Source organism: Neoarius graeffei, chromosome 22, assembly GCF_027579695.1.
Source record: "Neoarius graeffei isolate fNeoGra1 chromosome 22, fNeoGra1.pri, whole genome shotgun sequence".
In the NCBI taxonomy this organism is placed as follows: Eukaryota; Metazoa; Chordata; class Actinopteri; order Siluriformes; family Ariidae; genus Neoarius; species Neoarius graeffei.
This window is the reverse complement of record NC_083590.1, coordinates 37,131,880-37,147,223: the sequence shown is the minus strand read 5'-3', so window position 1 is coordinate 37,147,223 and position 15,344 is coordinate 37,131,880. Positions and strand designations below refer to the sequence as shown.

Here is a 15,344-nt window from a genome sequence, read left to right as displayed (position 1 = left end):
CATCAATGATGTTGAAGAAAATGACAAGGGGCCAACGGGCAGTCATGCATCGGCAGCTGTATGTGGCTGTGACCTTGTCCAGGTTATCAACCCCACTCTGTCTCGTAGTCCAAGACCATTTGTGGTTTTCTGTCTTCTCTGGTGCCCAGGACAGCATCTTTGTGCATGGTGCTCATCAGCAGGACATTCTTCCCTTTCTTGGGGCAATAGGAGACGACAGTGGCTCAGTCACTGAAGGCAAACACTGAAGATGTTACCTTCCTGTTCTTCATCACAAGCAGCTCAGAGGGAAGCTCCGGCTTGTTTTTTCTCACTGTCCCCAACATGGTAGCCTCCCTTTTCAGCAGTTCTTCACCCAGGGCATACGATGTAAAAAAAATTATCACATGTAATGTTATGAGGGGCGGCACGGTGGTCTAGTGGTTAGCGCTGTCGCCTCACAGCAAGAAGGTCCGGGTTCGAGCCCCGTGGCCGGCGAGGGCCTTTCTGTGTGGAGTTTGCATGTTCTCCCCGTGTCCGCGTGGGTTTCCTCCGGGTGCTCCGGTTTCCCCCACAGTCCAAAGACATGCAGGTTAGGTTAACTGGTGACTCTAAATTGACTGTAGGTGTGAATGTGAGTGTGAATGGTTGTCTGTGTCTATGTGTCAGCCCTGTGATGACCTGGCGACTTGTCCAGGGTGTACCCTGCCTTTCACCCGTAGTCAGCTGGGATAGGCTCCAGCTTGCCTGCGACCCTGTAGAACAGGATAAAGCGGCTAGAGATAATGAGATGAGATGTTATGACCATTCAGTCCTTCAGCCATGTCAAGTACCACCCTCATGCCCTGATTTTTTTTCAGGTGCTTCCCCAGGGGATTTACCAGTGTACACCTGCATATTCCAGGCATAGCTGGACCGTGCATCACATGCTGCCCATATTTTGATACCGTATTTGGCCGGTTTGCTCGGCATGTACTGTCTGAAGGGACAGCGCCCACGAAATGCAACCAGACATTCATCCACAGTCACATGCGGGCCTGGATTGTAAAGAAAGGGTAATCGCTGAACCCACTTATCCCATACATCCCGTATTGCTGCGAGTTTGTCACGCTCTTGTTGGCCCTGCCTTGTTTCTCTGTCATCAAAGCGTAGGACACGGGAGAAAACATGGAATGTGTTCAGAGACATGGTGGCTGGAAATATTGCCCTTCCAGTGTCAGCAGCCCAAAGGCTCACTGTTGCTTCCCCTTTTGACTTGTACACTCCTGCCAAAATGAGCAACCCAATGTAGGCTTGCAAGTGGGTCACATCCAAGTCTTTCCAACTGTCCCCATACACGCGCCTCCCCTCTAAATTTGTCATCTCAAGTATGTCCTTTTCGACTGATGGTGTTATGAAGAGCTCAAATGCTGATTTTATGTCTTGGACATGGCTGACAGCGTATCTGGAACCATTTTGATGACATTAGCAGCACTAATACCCCTTTTCCACCAAATCAGTTCCAGGGCTGGTTCGGGGCCAGTGCTGGTGCTGGTTCACAACTTGTTCAACTTGCGAGCCAGCTGAGAACCAGTTTGCTTTTCTATAGCTCGCGGTGCTAAGGGAAGCCACGTCATTACGTTGCTGTATACGGCAGTTGCGTCGCTATGTTTGCATAAACCTTGGCGCGAATATCGAAGCAAAAACAACACGGAAGAAGCAGCAGCAGCAACAACAACAATAATAATGGATGACTTCGCGTTTGTACAGCTGCTGCTTCTCGTCGCTTAAAAATGGCGACCTTTCGCGGTCTTGTTATTGTTGTTGGTCTTAACAACTCCGCCCCCCCGCTGACGTAAGCGGTTCTTTCCTCTGGCCCAGCAAAGAGCTGGTGCTAGCCTGGAACTGGTTTTTCTGGCCCCAGAGCCAGTTCTTTGACAGTGGAAACAGAAAACCCGGTTCCAAACTAAGCACTGGCCCCGAACCAGCCCTGGAACTGCTTTGGTGGAAAAGGGGCACATGTCTACCCTGTTGTTCAAGTGGGGAGATGGACCATAATAACTCTCCATTCTTGGAAGGTAGAGTGTTTGCTGGTGGTTGAGAGACAACCGGAGGGTCAACCCTGAGGGTCTCATTCTCATCAGAGGATGGCGGCTCATAATCAGGGTCCTCCTCGTCTGTCTCAGACACATTTTCCTCTACGTCGCTTTCATGGTCAAAGACATGTGACAACACCTCATTGACAGAAAACCTTTCCTTAGAGGTCATTTTCAGTTGAGAGAGAGCAGAAAGAGAAAGCACACAGAGCACCAAGAGAAATGGTTTAGAAGGCTGCTGTGCAAGCTTTTATATGTTTGCTCCACCTCTTTGTTGTGTGAAGTATCAATATGTTTTGGCAGCAACCATATTTTCCCAGCCCCACAGTGTGGGAAATATCAAATTTCTCACGAAAATGATGTTTTCCCCTCCCCCATGTCATGTGGGAGTTATGGTTATGTTAGGTTAGGGCCCTAAAGCCTTTGAAAATTATAAAATTACATGTTATAGTGTAATTATCATCCAAAACAAATGTGTGTAAAATGTTGATATTTCTTTTATGTTTTATACAGCTAAAACAGCCTGGGGTCAAATTGACCCCAAAGAACACCGATGCGTACAACACGTGTACAGGAAACTGAAAACATATCACGTTAATTTTATGTTTACCTAGTTGTCCCCATTAAATTAGGAAAAGTCATTAAATATGAAGCAAAAAAAAATGTCAATCATATATTTAGAGATGTTAAACATTGAACGGGGTCAAATTGACCCCAAAGATAAGAGGAGGGTTAAGTAGTTGATAATGTCTGGGTATGTCACAGCCGACAGCAAAGCACTGTCTTCACTCAGTTCCTCTCCCATTTCGTATGGTTCCAGGCCGTCGATTAACTGCAGGCTCTAGGCCTTCTGCATACTTTCTAGCAGCTTCTGTCTTCTTATTGCAAGTTTCTTTGTCCGATGCCATTACAAAAATGGTGATTTTTTTTCCTGTGTGAAATGTAAGCGTTATTTGTTTATGGAAATCAATGCCTCCGATATGGCGCACATCCAGGACTTTCGTGTTTTGGTGGCGTCGGTGAAAACACTAATTATTAGCCCTCTACTGCATGATTTCTTACCAATACATTAGAAAATGACATTTTTGGAAAGAAAAGAAAAACAAAACAATAACAAAAAAATATATATAGTAGTTGGTAAATTGTTGCCATATGGCAACAATGTGCAATGGTGAAAAGCGCTGCAAGATCTCATTCTTCCTTAAAAATCTTAATTGTACTCATTGAAATTCAAACAAACAAATATTTATATTGCTAAATTAATATAAAAACTAAACTAATTTGGGCTGTACAATTACAACATGGTAATAACAGTGAGAGTTCCAATTGCCATATTATATGGACTATATTTCAGAATATTTACAAGCTGTTATAAGACGACAAAATGTCTGAAACTACAAACAAGTATAAATAAATGTTTTCCTACTTCAAAATATCAAAAGTTGAAAATGCATCCTTAGAGGATCCTAGTTTATGTAAGCCAATTACATTCCAATAAGCTGAATGGATACACTTGAGTTAGATATTTGCATGTTGTTGCCATATGGCAACAATCACATTTTACAGAAAGGACTCATTACATCTATACCTTTTTTTTTAATGATAAAAATCAAATATTTGATTACTATAGATTAGGGATGTCCCGATCCGATCATGTGATCGGAAATCGGGCCCGATCACATGGTTTCAGACTCGATCGGAATCGGGCATTGCCTCCCGATCAGAGATCGGATATATATCTATATAATATATTCTCATTTTTAACACATCAATAGCTATGCGTTGGCACAGAGTGAGACCAGACCTCTTGTCTCAACACAGCAACATCAACGCGTGCGGCATGACATCACTTTGTAGTGGAGACGCTATTGGTTATTGGCTGCCTGTTGCCGGCAAAGTTGAACACGGAAGCAGTTCGAAGCGGACAGCAAAGCATGAGATCATTTTTTTTTTTGTTGTTGGATGACAAAAGAAACGGGCTCAAACCTGAAAGGGTAGAAATGCTTGTTTTCATCAAGAAAAACGTTCATTTCCTTAATTGAAATTACTGTACACCACTGAGAGATGCGTTCTTAAAAGCAAATTACCGGCACTGTGGCACTTTATTTTTTTTTGTTTACATTCCTGCCAGGTATTTTAAGGTTATTTTTTTAAATTTGTTATTTATTGTTCAAACTGCCTCACGTAAGTGCTCTGTTTGCTAACGGAGTTGTTGGATGTTAAAATAAGGTGTTAAATAAAAAAATGAGGAACATCCTGGATCCGTTTCTTTCCTCGTCTTTATTATTTTTTATGGATTATAAGAAGTATCGGATCGGGACTCGGTATCGGCAGATACTCAAAATCAAATGATCGGTATCGGATCGGAGGGCAAAAAAACCTGATCGGGACATCCCTACTATAGATCATATTTGATTTTTTTCCTTTCTTGAAATAATTTCATCCAAATATTTTATTTAAAATAAAAAAAAACACCCTTTACACCTTCGATTTTTAGAACCCTCAGGTCATTACCTTGCCAGCATCAAGTGTCTATTGAAAAGGGAAGTGCTACCAGTATTTCCTGGTCATGTAACCTGACAATTACGTTTCATAGCAAAAGAAAGGTCCCCCTTTTCACAAAAGCATCCATCCATCCATTATCTGTAACTGCTTATCCTGTGCAAGTTTGTGGGCAAGCTGGAGCCTATCCCAGCTGACTATGGGCAAGAGGCGGGGTACACCCTGGATAAGTCGCCAGGTCATCACAGGGCTGACACATAGACACAGACAACCATTCACACTCACATTCACACCTACGGTCAATTTAGAGTCACCAGTTAACCTAACCTGCATGTCTTTGGACTGTGGGGGAAACCAGAGCACCCGGAGGAAACCCACGCGGACACGGGGAGAACATGCAAACTCCACACAGAAAGGCCCTCGCCGGCCCCGGGGCTCGAACCCAGGACCTTCTTGCTGTGAGGTGACAGAGCTAACCACTACACCACCGTGCCGCCCCTTCACGAAAACAGTAAAATAGATTTTCTGGTACTGCCTATTAGAAAAATGAGAAATTAATTGTTGCCATATGGCAACACCACGGAGTAGAGTTAGGAAACAGAAATCTTTTCCAAGTCTCCCAACAGAACAGTGAACTGTTGACTGGTACGGCGTGTAACAGCATGCTCGTAAAATTCACCAATTTTCAACAGACCATGATGTCAACTGCCGAGATATCTATATGAATAAAACTTAATTTGAGTCTGTGAGCTTTGGGAAGATCAAATCTCACCTGCTCGGGCTCCACATGACAGAACATGGAGATCTTCTCCTTCACAGAGTTATCGAGAGGAGTGCAACAGCGGCACATGACCTAAAGGCATTAAAAACAGAAATGGAATGGTATAGAAACAGCCGTAGTTTAACAGCCTGCCTGTGTTACCTGAATTAGAACGGATGTTGAATATGTTTAAAATGTACACAGGAAAACAGCTCACCAGGTCTGGAGAAAGGCCGAGCCCTCTCAGCTCCCTCACACTGTTCTGTGTGGGTTTGGTCTTCTGCTCACCTGTCGCACTCGGCTAAATATCAAACGTAATGCAAATCAGACATTCTACCACGTTAATATATGGCAAAATATGGTATTTAGATTTATTATTAACAATAAATACAAAAACAAAACAAGCTAACAATCATGTGATTGCTAGCCATACTGGCCACGACTACATATAGGAAAGACAATGTACATAATTAATTCCAGTAGTGTGAAATTAACTGATTAAGACAGACAGTGTCGTTTAAATGAAAACAGAACGAATACAGAGCACACACACACGGCTTGTAGTACTCGAGTCCGACTCATGCCCGAATTTTAAGGACTCGTGACTTGACTCGGACTCGTGCATTAACTGTATTCGGACTCGTAAATTGGAAACGAGGACTTGGATTTTTTCTTTATGATTTTTTTGTAATGTCATAATAATTTGGCATAAGATATTTATATCTAGATTAATTTTTACACTAATTTTATGCAAGAGAATCCATATTCACCTGTTCATATGTCATGTTCAGGAACAAACTAACGTTAATGGTGCATGGACAGAACGCCGCTAGGATTGTCCGCTTTGCTTATACAGACTTCTCGTGCAGTGGAAAAAAATGCACTGCTGTGTGTTCCATATGTAGAAGGACTATCGAGGAGACGACGGGGACAACCTCGAACTTCAATCGTCATTTGGCAAGACGACACCCAGAGAAGGAAGTGACATGCTATGTTCATTGCTCTGTTGATAGTGGGCGGGGCTTGCTTGCTGAGCGATGAACTAGCTAGTGTTAACTCTCTCTCATGCTATTTGGCCTGTTGATAGTCGGTGGTGCTTGCTGAGCGATGAACAAGCTTTTTATCTGTAGCCTATTAACTAAAATGAGGCAGTCGAGCAGTAACATTAGTCCAACACAGTAGCAGAGACGCTTTCACATAAAGGCAGCAAACAGCCACCGTCAAATGGTGCGGGTGGAGTCTTGTTCTCGGACTCGACTCGGATCGGCTTGAAATTTTCTTTAATGACTTGGACTTGAACACTGGGAACTCGGACTCGAGGTATAGAGGGCTACCGCATGACGTCACCGTGCCGCGAGATTTTGTTAGGCGCCATATTGGAAGACCAAGTACATGCACTCTCAATATAAAACAAAGTACGAGCGAGAGTAAAGTGACACGATGGGTGATAATTCGGGTTATGTGAGTACATTACCAGCTGCAGAAAGGGCACGGTATGTGGAGAAACTGGCTGTGATTGATGGGTTTGACCCATATGATAAGACTCGGGGCAAGGGAGAATGGAAACATAAGGAGGACCGGACACCAATTCTGCCATCTGTTTGCTACCCAGACATTGTAAATTATTTGTTGTTTACACCCAGTGCCTACACTGCTGATGACGTGAAGGCCTACAAAGGGCTACAGGCTTACAATTATGTTGTTAGAGGCTTGGTTCGTGATATTACAGCTGTTATTAAGAATAACCTACACATAGTTATGGCCAAGGTAATCTTGTTGATATTTATCTTTTAATAATATATCTTTTCAGTTGAAAAATTAATACTTTTTGTTACTATTAAGGTATCCATAATTTATGTTAATTTATCCAAATTATACATATGTATTTATGATATATGCCTACACAACAACTATGCTTTATTTATATAATAGGAGGGAGAGCAAGCCCCAAACCATCCTAAATTATTATTATTATTATTATTATTATTATTATTATTAAATTGTAGAAGTCTGGGAGGCTTGCTCCTCATACAGTTATCAACTTGGGGCCACTTTAGCATGTTTTAAATCTGAATTTCTTGCGTTTGCTTACCTCAAAGTGTCCGCAGATCATGCACAGACTTATCCATTATATCCACATTTTTTTGCCAAGTCTCACACAGGTTTCTTTCAAGTCTACTTTTGGGCCAATAAATCATAAATAAAACAGCTCAGATTTGTTTAAGTCGTTTGCCACTCCACTTTATTCTCGTGCGTTCACATACCGCTGCCGTTATTTCCCCCTAATCACGAATTTATTGGTCTTCCAAAATGGCGCAGGGCCTGTTTACTTCCGGTTTCGGGTGACGTCAGTGAAATCCCTCTATAGTGACTCGAATACAACATTCACTCACACACACACACTGCCCGCTGTACTAAGAACAGCTGTATAGTCGGTCAGCCATGTAGCGGAAGCACAATCTGTAAAATCCTGCAGATACAGGATAAGAACTTCAGTTCACATCAAACATCAGAATGAAGATCATCTGAATCATCAACTTTTATTCATTTTATTAATCCTTTATTTTACCAGGAAGGTCCCATTGAGATACAATAGGGGTGTTCACACGGCAACTTTTACTCCGGTGTAGCACCGGGGCCGCCCCGGTAGAGCGTTCACACGGTACAAAGTTATACCAGTGTAGCCCCTGAAAGCTGCTTAAACCGGTGTAAATCTAACCCTGCTCGGGAGGTGGTTTAAGAAATTTACTCCGGAGTAAATGCTAGTTTGCGGTGCAGCACCGATATAAAATGGGACGTCTGAACGCTACAGGGGTAGACTCGCTACGCGTCAGGAGAGTTGATTACATACGGGCATTGCATAATTTGCATCCTGGTATTTTGCGCTTCCAAAATGGCGAATATCAACAACAACAGAACTGCGTGTCTTCCAGTGTTGCCAGATTGGGCGGTTTTAAGTGCATTTTGGTGGATCTGAACATATTTTGGGCTGGAAAACGTCAGCAGTATCTGGCAACACTGGTGTCTTCATCCACATTGTTTTCCCGGCGCTTGGTGATGCCATGACAACCGGGAAAAGGAAGTACATTTTCACGCATACGCATATTTCATTTCCGCATTATTACTATCGTATAGCACGGTTGCAAAAACTGCCGCGTGAACGCCAGTGGGGCTGCACCGGTGCTAACACGCTTCTCTCTAGTAAGCAGGTTTGTGACGTGTGAACGCTCCACAAAATTTACACCGGTGTAAGATATATCGCAACAAAATACATCGGTGCAGCATCGATGCAAATATGTGCCGTGTGAACACCCCTAATATCTCTTCTTCCAGGGAGTCCTGGCCAAGATGGCAGTAAATAAAATAATAAAAAGTTTCATATCACACACACACACAGAGACAGGGAACATTAACACAGACTAAAACACAGACAAACACTCAATCTCAAAACAGACGTAAGGGAATCAATGACTAAAAATGAACCACGGGAAAGATAAGATTTAAAAAGACACTTCAACATCAACTGTGGCATGGTTGTTAGTGCCAGATGAGCTGGTTTGATCATTTGGGATTTTCATGCAAAACAGTTTCAAATTTACACACAACGGGGAGAAAAAAAACAAACAAAACAAAACCGTCCACCGAGTGGCAGTTCTGCGAGCAGAAGACATCTTGTTGATGAGAGATGTTGAATGAGGATGGTCCCAGCTGACAGTAGGGCTGGGTATCACCAGATACCTCACGATACGATACTATGGCGATCTTTTGCCCACGATAACGATAATATCATGGTACAGCGATTCTGCGATAATCGATATATTGCAAGAAATTTCAACCACATCACAATATCTGTGTCACTGAAGAAAATCAGAATTTATTGACCACTGTAAAATTACATTTCACATACATAACTACACACTCTTGCCAGACATATATTTGTCTCTATTCTACTGCTGGCAAAACCAAGAGTTGCTTCACTACAACATACAGAAAATTCCCATTTCTGTGCTAGTATTCTCAACTTTTCTGTAAGCATGGACACATCAGTGCTGCTTAACAAGCAGAATCAAATTGTTTTATGAAAACTTAAAACTTGCACTGCAGACTGCACATACATTTCAGTGCTAACACTAATATCAATTTGTTCTTTGTAAACTTGAGAACATATACCGGAGAACATTTAACTTGTGCTTATTTTGCAGGAACAACACACTGTCTGAAACACATTGAAAAGTGCAGTGGGCATCTTAATTGGAGCATCTTAATTTAATTGGAGCGAAATAGGTTTTGCAAAGTGCATTCTCTTTGTCCGGCTCACTGTTTTTTTTCTCCTTTCCTTTGGAATCCAAAGTGCCTCCAAACATCTGCCTTAAAGTTCAGCGGCGTCTCTAGGTTTATGTTAACAGCCATGCTTGCCTGTTTTTTTCCTCACTGCAACCGCCGGGGAAAAAAGAGAAGATGAAGAGTGCCTTGCAGTGAGGTAGCGGCACAGCGACACCTCGCGGAGCGGAGGTGTGGAAGTCGTACTGGATTTACAACCCGTCTGAAACATGATTTTATTATTTGAAAAAATATCGATATTCAAATTGAGTATCGATATTGAATCGGAAGACAAAGTATCGCGATATATCGCCGTATCGATATTTTTGCACACCCCTAGCTGACAGGAGGACTATGGTAACTGAAATAACACGTGCTGAGCAGAAAACTGGGCTAACATGTGGTGCATTTTGCGATGCTTTTCTGCTCAACACAGTTGTAAAGAGTATCTGAGTTACCATAACCTTGTTCAGCTTGAACCAGTCCTGGTCGCTCTCCTCGGACTGCTCTCATCAACAAGGTGTTTATGAGTGCAAAACTGCTGCTCACTCTATCCTGTCAGGAGTTGTGTGTGCGCACGAAAATCTCAGGAGGCCAACAGTTTCTGAAATATTCAGTCCAACTTGTCTGGCACCAACAACCACATTCTGATGCTTGGTGTGACGCTCTAGACCTGTAATCTGCATGATAGCATATGGCACTACATAGCTGCCGTAATTGCAGGAATGTACAGGGGTTATAATAATAAAAAGTGGATGGTGAGTGTACATGGTATTGTCTACCCTGCATACAACTACGCCAGAGTAAAAGGCTCAAAGGTTACAGCACATGGTCAAATACAATGAAAACTAGAAAAGCACTCGGAGAGCACAGACCTCCACCAAGAAACCTTTAAAAAATCCCGGGATCCAGACGGTGATCCGGATCACCGGCAAAATTTAATGGATTGTTACTTGTGCCCAGTCACACCTCTGGGAAAAATTTCAGAGCAATCCGTTCATAACTTTTTCCGTAATGTTGCTAACAGACAGACAAACCAACAAACCAACGCTACCAAAAACATAACCTCCTTGGCGGAGGTAATTACTGTGTATTGAAGGTAGGGCTGTGCTCGTTGCTCACGATATCGCACCATATATATATCTCGATATATCAAGTTAAAAGATGTCTTTAATGTATTAGCAGAGGGCGCGAATACGTTTGGCGCCAAAATTATTCAATCAATGAGTCTCGAGACGAGGCCATGGAGACATGGGGGACATAATTAGGCCATCCTTAAAAAAAAAAAAAGCCGTTTCCTGTCCACCGGGTGAGCAAAATAAATTTCAGTCGGGAGGGAGGGATATTTTTTTTTAACTATATGGATGGATAAGAAATCGCAATGCTGTGTTTGCTTTTTCTTTCAGTACTTTTTTATTACAAAAGCAGACACATTTAATAAAATATGACGGTTTAATCAACTGAAACTTGTACAAAAACTTTAAGTTAGCATTTTAAATGCTGACTGCAACATTTGCAAAACTTTTACAAAAGGTACTTAAAATGTCCGACACACGGACTTTTTGTAGTTCTAAATCGAGCGTTAGGCCTAGTTCGGATGAAATTACACTATTAAAATGATCACTGAATGATTTGTTTTTCTGAATCTTTACTATTCTGTTGTTCGCTAGAATACCATTTTGCGATTTCACACTTAGGCAAATGTTTGAAAACTCCGGATCTCCTTCCTTCATGGTGGCTGCCATTTTTTGTGCCGCACGGCGCATGCGCAGAGCTGATTCAGTTCTATATTCTGCGCGGAATGCAGGGCTTTCCACAAGCGCCGGCTGCCGGCCGTACAGCCGACTACACAATTAAGTCCAGCCGGCTACTTTAATGACTATTATTTTTGTAGCCCACAGGCTCTAAATATTAATTTTCGATTTTAATAAAATTAAATGTTTATCTAACGGACTGACAATAATGTCAAACTGAACCGCACTCATTTAAGTTGTGATTTGCGCTGTTTGTACCGATAATAACCACAAATTCTCCGCTGACTTCGTTGATCAAGGGAGAGTAACTCATCCGCGGCCCCGACATGCGGTGTGCGCGCGCGCGCACTCGGTGGAGGCAGTAGTGTGTCGGAGGTGACATCGGAGGGAACAGAAGCAGAGATGACGCTTATTTTGTCTCTGGTAAACCAGTCTTCTCTCGTTCAATTACGTGCTGGCATCAAAAGACACCGTTGGTTGTAAATGAACCCAAACTGAGTGGTTGGAGTGTATTTTCATACACAAATGGAGAAATGTTGGCTGAGTGTGTAATTGTGTAGCCCCACTGCAGACCGTTGTCGTTGTTAATTCATAGCATGCTCAGCTGCGTGAATGTGTCATGCACCGAAAATAAGAGATTTACAAGCCAGGAACGCCTCATGATGCAATACGCAAGAAAAGAAAGAAGATTTACTGCCATTTTACTTTGTATTTGAGTAAAGTGAATAAATAAATGGTCTGTGGAAAATACATTTAATCCTGGGAACTGCGTGCACAGGAGTTTATTTTGTGTTTACCCCCCCCCGGCTGGCTACTTATTTGTCATGGCTGGCTAGTATGAGCCTTAGTGGAAAGCCCTGAGAATGTGGAAATGTCAAGTTCGATTTTAGATTTACGAACCCGAAAAAAATGTCGAAAAACTGGCGTTAAAAAAAAAAAATTTCAACCGCACAAACGGCACTCACCCGGCCGGTGGACCGGAAACAGAACATTTTTTAATAATGGCCTCATACCATGCGGACATATTACTTTGACAGAATCAACACAAACACTGGAAAAAAAAGACTGCTTGTTTAACACAAATATCAATCAATAAGTAAATCAGGGATGAGAGTGGGTCCTGATGAAAAAAAAAAAAAAAAAAAAAGCAGAAAATCTGTAATAAGGGGGTTCTTGGGGGGGGGGGGGGGACACCCCCGGGAATTTTTTTTTTCAAAATGAGACCTTACACACCCCATTTCCTGCAATCTGAGCTGTAGTTAATTAAAACACCTGATGTCTATTTTAATACTTATTGAAATAAAAACACTATTATATAGAACAATATGTATCAAAATCAATACGTGTATTGCATTAATTCAAAATAATATCTACATTTTATGGGGACTGGTTATTACTCATTGTCAACATCACTTGTTTTTCTAAAAAAAATGTTGATTAAAATCCAGTTATTTACAGTTCCATTAATAATTCAAATTTTCATATATTCAATACACTGAATTAAATAAAAACATTCATATCTTATTGAGACTGACCTTTTCCTAATGTCCACATTACTTGTATAAGATTTCTTCACAATGTCTATTTAAACTTTAAAGTTATACAGTTATGAACACTGTCCGCTATAATTCAAATTATCATCTATTCAATGTATTGAATCAAACAAATGCATATTTTACGGGGACCGGCTTTATCTTATTGTCCACATCACTTGTATGTTTTCTTCAAAAGGAAAATGTCTATTTACACTTTTTAGTTATTTACAGTTCCCAGTTATTTTGAAACATTTTCATTTGATCATTTAGACTTCAGCTTCTTGGCCAAAGCCAAAAGCTCATCAGTCCTCTCTTTTTTCCTTTGTCTTTCATTAGCCAGCGCCTCCTGTGTTTTTACATGCTCTAACCTGGCTCTCTTCTGCTCTCACACACTCCTCTCTCGCTTTCCTTTTGCTTTGCTAAACTTGCTTTTTATACCAGCATCAATTTCACGTACCTTCGCTTCATCTCGCTTGTCACTAGTATTCGGCATCTTGAGAAAAAAACCGCCGATTAGAGGAAAGTATTTTTGATATGCAGCTCACGAACATGTGTAAGTTTTGATAAAAGAAAGCGGATGTGGGTGTCTTTGTAAAAACTGTTTTGATTGGCTATTATGGTCTCGACGTCGATGTTTTGACCAATAACAATGTAGATAACATGAATTTTACATCACATTCAACAAGATTAAAGATGGCGACTTACAAATAATGTGTAAACATCGTTGGAGTTAATAAAGTTTGAACAGCATGAAGGAACATACCCCAACCCCCCGAAATTAATAAAAAAAAAATTAAAAAAAAATTCTCAACGGATTTGGCATACCGTATTTTCTGGACTATAGAGCGCACCTGTATATAAGCCGCATCCGCTCTATTTTTAAAAAAAAATTTAAAAAAAGATATACAAGCCGCACCGGGCTATAAGCCGCAGATATCTATGTTGAAAAATGAGATATTTACTGCATGTACAGAACGATTTTGTACTGTAAATGTACATGTATGTACCTGAACAGATTCTTTCCGAACAGTGCCTTTTAACACGGCAGCAACTTTGCTGATTAAAACGGAACAGAACCAAGAGAAAATAACCGGTATTTATTTACCTTCATTTCTCCTGTGTTTGAAACCACAAGTCACTTTAATCATCTTCGCTGGATTTGAAAATAATTACCAGTTAGTAATTTGTCGTGCGTGTTCTATCTGCTAAAGATCTGCTAATTCTTCTTTGCATTGATTTTTCGTCTATCTTATTTTTGATTCTACTTCCGGTTAGAGCGCCCCTAGCGGTGGAAGAAAAATCCACAGAATAGCCGCACCTTTGTATAAGCCGCATGGTTCAAAACCTAGGAAAAAAGTAGCGGCTTATAGTCCAGAAAATACGGTAATATAAAAAGCTCGTTTTTTACTCGGCAAAAGCGGAAATCCGTCGAAAACTCTCATCCCTGGTAAATGGATCTGTTATTAACTATGTATCTAGTTACTTGTAGGCAGGAAATTTAACGTATCTGTATAAATCTAAGCGTATCGGATTTTAACTAAAGCGACTAAGCGTATCGGCAGGCAGAGCAAGCGGATCGGGCCCGATACGCTCAAACGCTTTGGGGAAAACCATGTTTTTATATCACGCATTTTGGCATTTTGTGAATAGAAAAATCACGAGTCAGGGCTCACCTGAGGGACAAGACTGACATGGATGTTACAGAAGTTTTCCTTCTTCACTTTAAACTGGAACTGTCTGAACGCCTCGATGAAAGGCATGCTCTCGATGTCTCCGACAGTTCCACCCAACTACACACACAACGTACAAGATATAAGCAAAACCACATCCATAATTTGTGGACCTCGTAAAATATTTAACCGGAGTTTAAACTTACCTCAATAACGCACACTTGAGGCTCCACGCCATCATCATCCACAGGGATCTTGGCTTGCTTCATCACCCACTCCTGAATGGAATCGGTTATGTGTGGCACCACTGAAATGTAGAGTTTATTTCCATAAATGGTGATTCAATTAATCTTTTACAGGAATGGAATGTTGGCCCCTCTGATTATAAAAATCCCCCCGCTATTTCCACATACTAGTGGAAGAATAATTTGTATTATTTTATCCACAATCACTGGATATGAGCTCTGATTGGCTACTCTACTACTAGGCTATCAGCTCATATACCATGAGTAGAGGAAAAACAAAATGGCAGAGCACATCAAGTCAGATACAGCACTGTTATCAAGTATTTAAAAGAAATAGGGGGGCGTCATGGCTCAGGTGGATAAGGCGCCATACCATAAATCCGGGGACCCGGGTTCGATTCCGGCCCGAGGTCATTTCCCGATCCCTCCCCGTCTCTCTCTCCCACTCATTTCCTGTCTCTAAACTGTCCTATCCAATAAAGGTGCAAAAAGCCCAAAAAAAAT

The 15,344-nt window shown here is 41.4% G+C and overlaps 1 protein-coding gene across 3 annotated transcripts in view; it reads right to left on the bottom strand.

The window, feature by feature from the left end:
• Positions 1–15,344, bottom strand: part of ctps1a (CTP synthase 1a) — an 81,345-nt gene that overhangs the window by 32,633 nt on the left and 33,368 nt on the right. For 2 of the 3 annotated variants that reach the window (XM_060904780.1, XM_060904782.1), the window contains 5 exons: positions 14,802–14,902; positions 14,599–14,715; positions 13,383–13,418; positions 5,534–5,617; positions 5,329–5,409 (listed from right to left, as the gene is read on the bottom strand). In XM_060904780.1, the coding sequence (XP_060760763.1) occupies positions 5,329–5,409; positions 5,534–5,617; positions 13,383–13,418; positions 14,599–14,715; positions 14,802–14,902 (419 nt within the window). The remainder of the gene's footprint in view (positions 1–5,328; positions 5,410–5,533; positions 5,618–13,382; positions 13,419–14,598; positions 14,716–14,801; positions 14,903–15,344) is intronic. The other variant, XM_060904781.1, reaches the window with a different exon arrangement.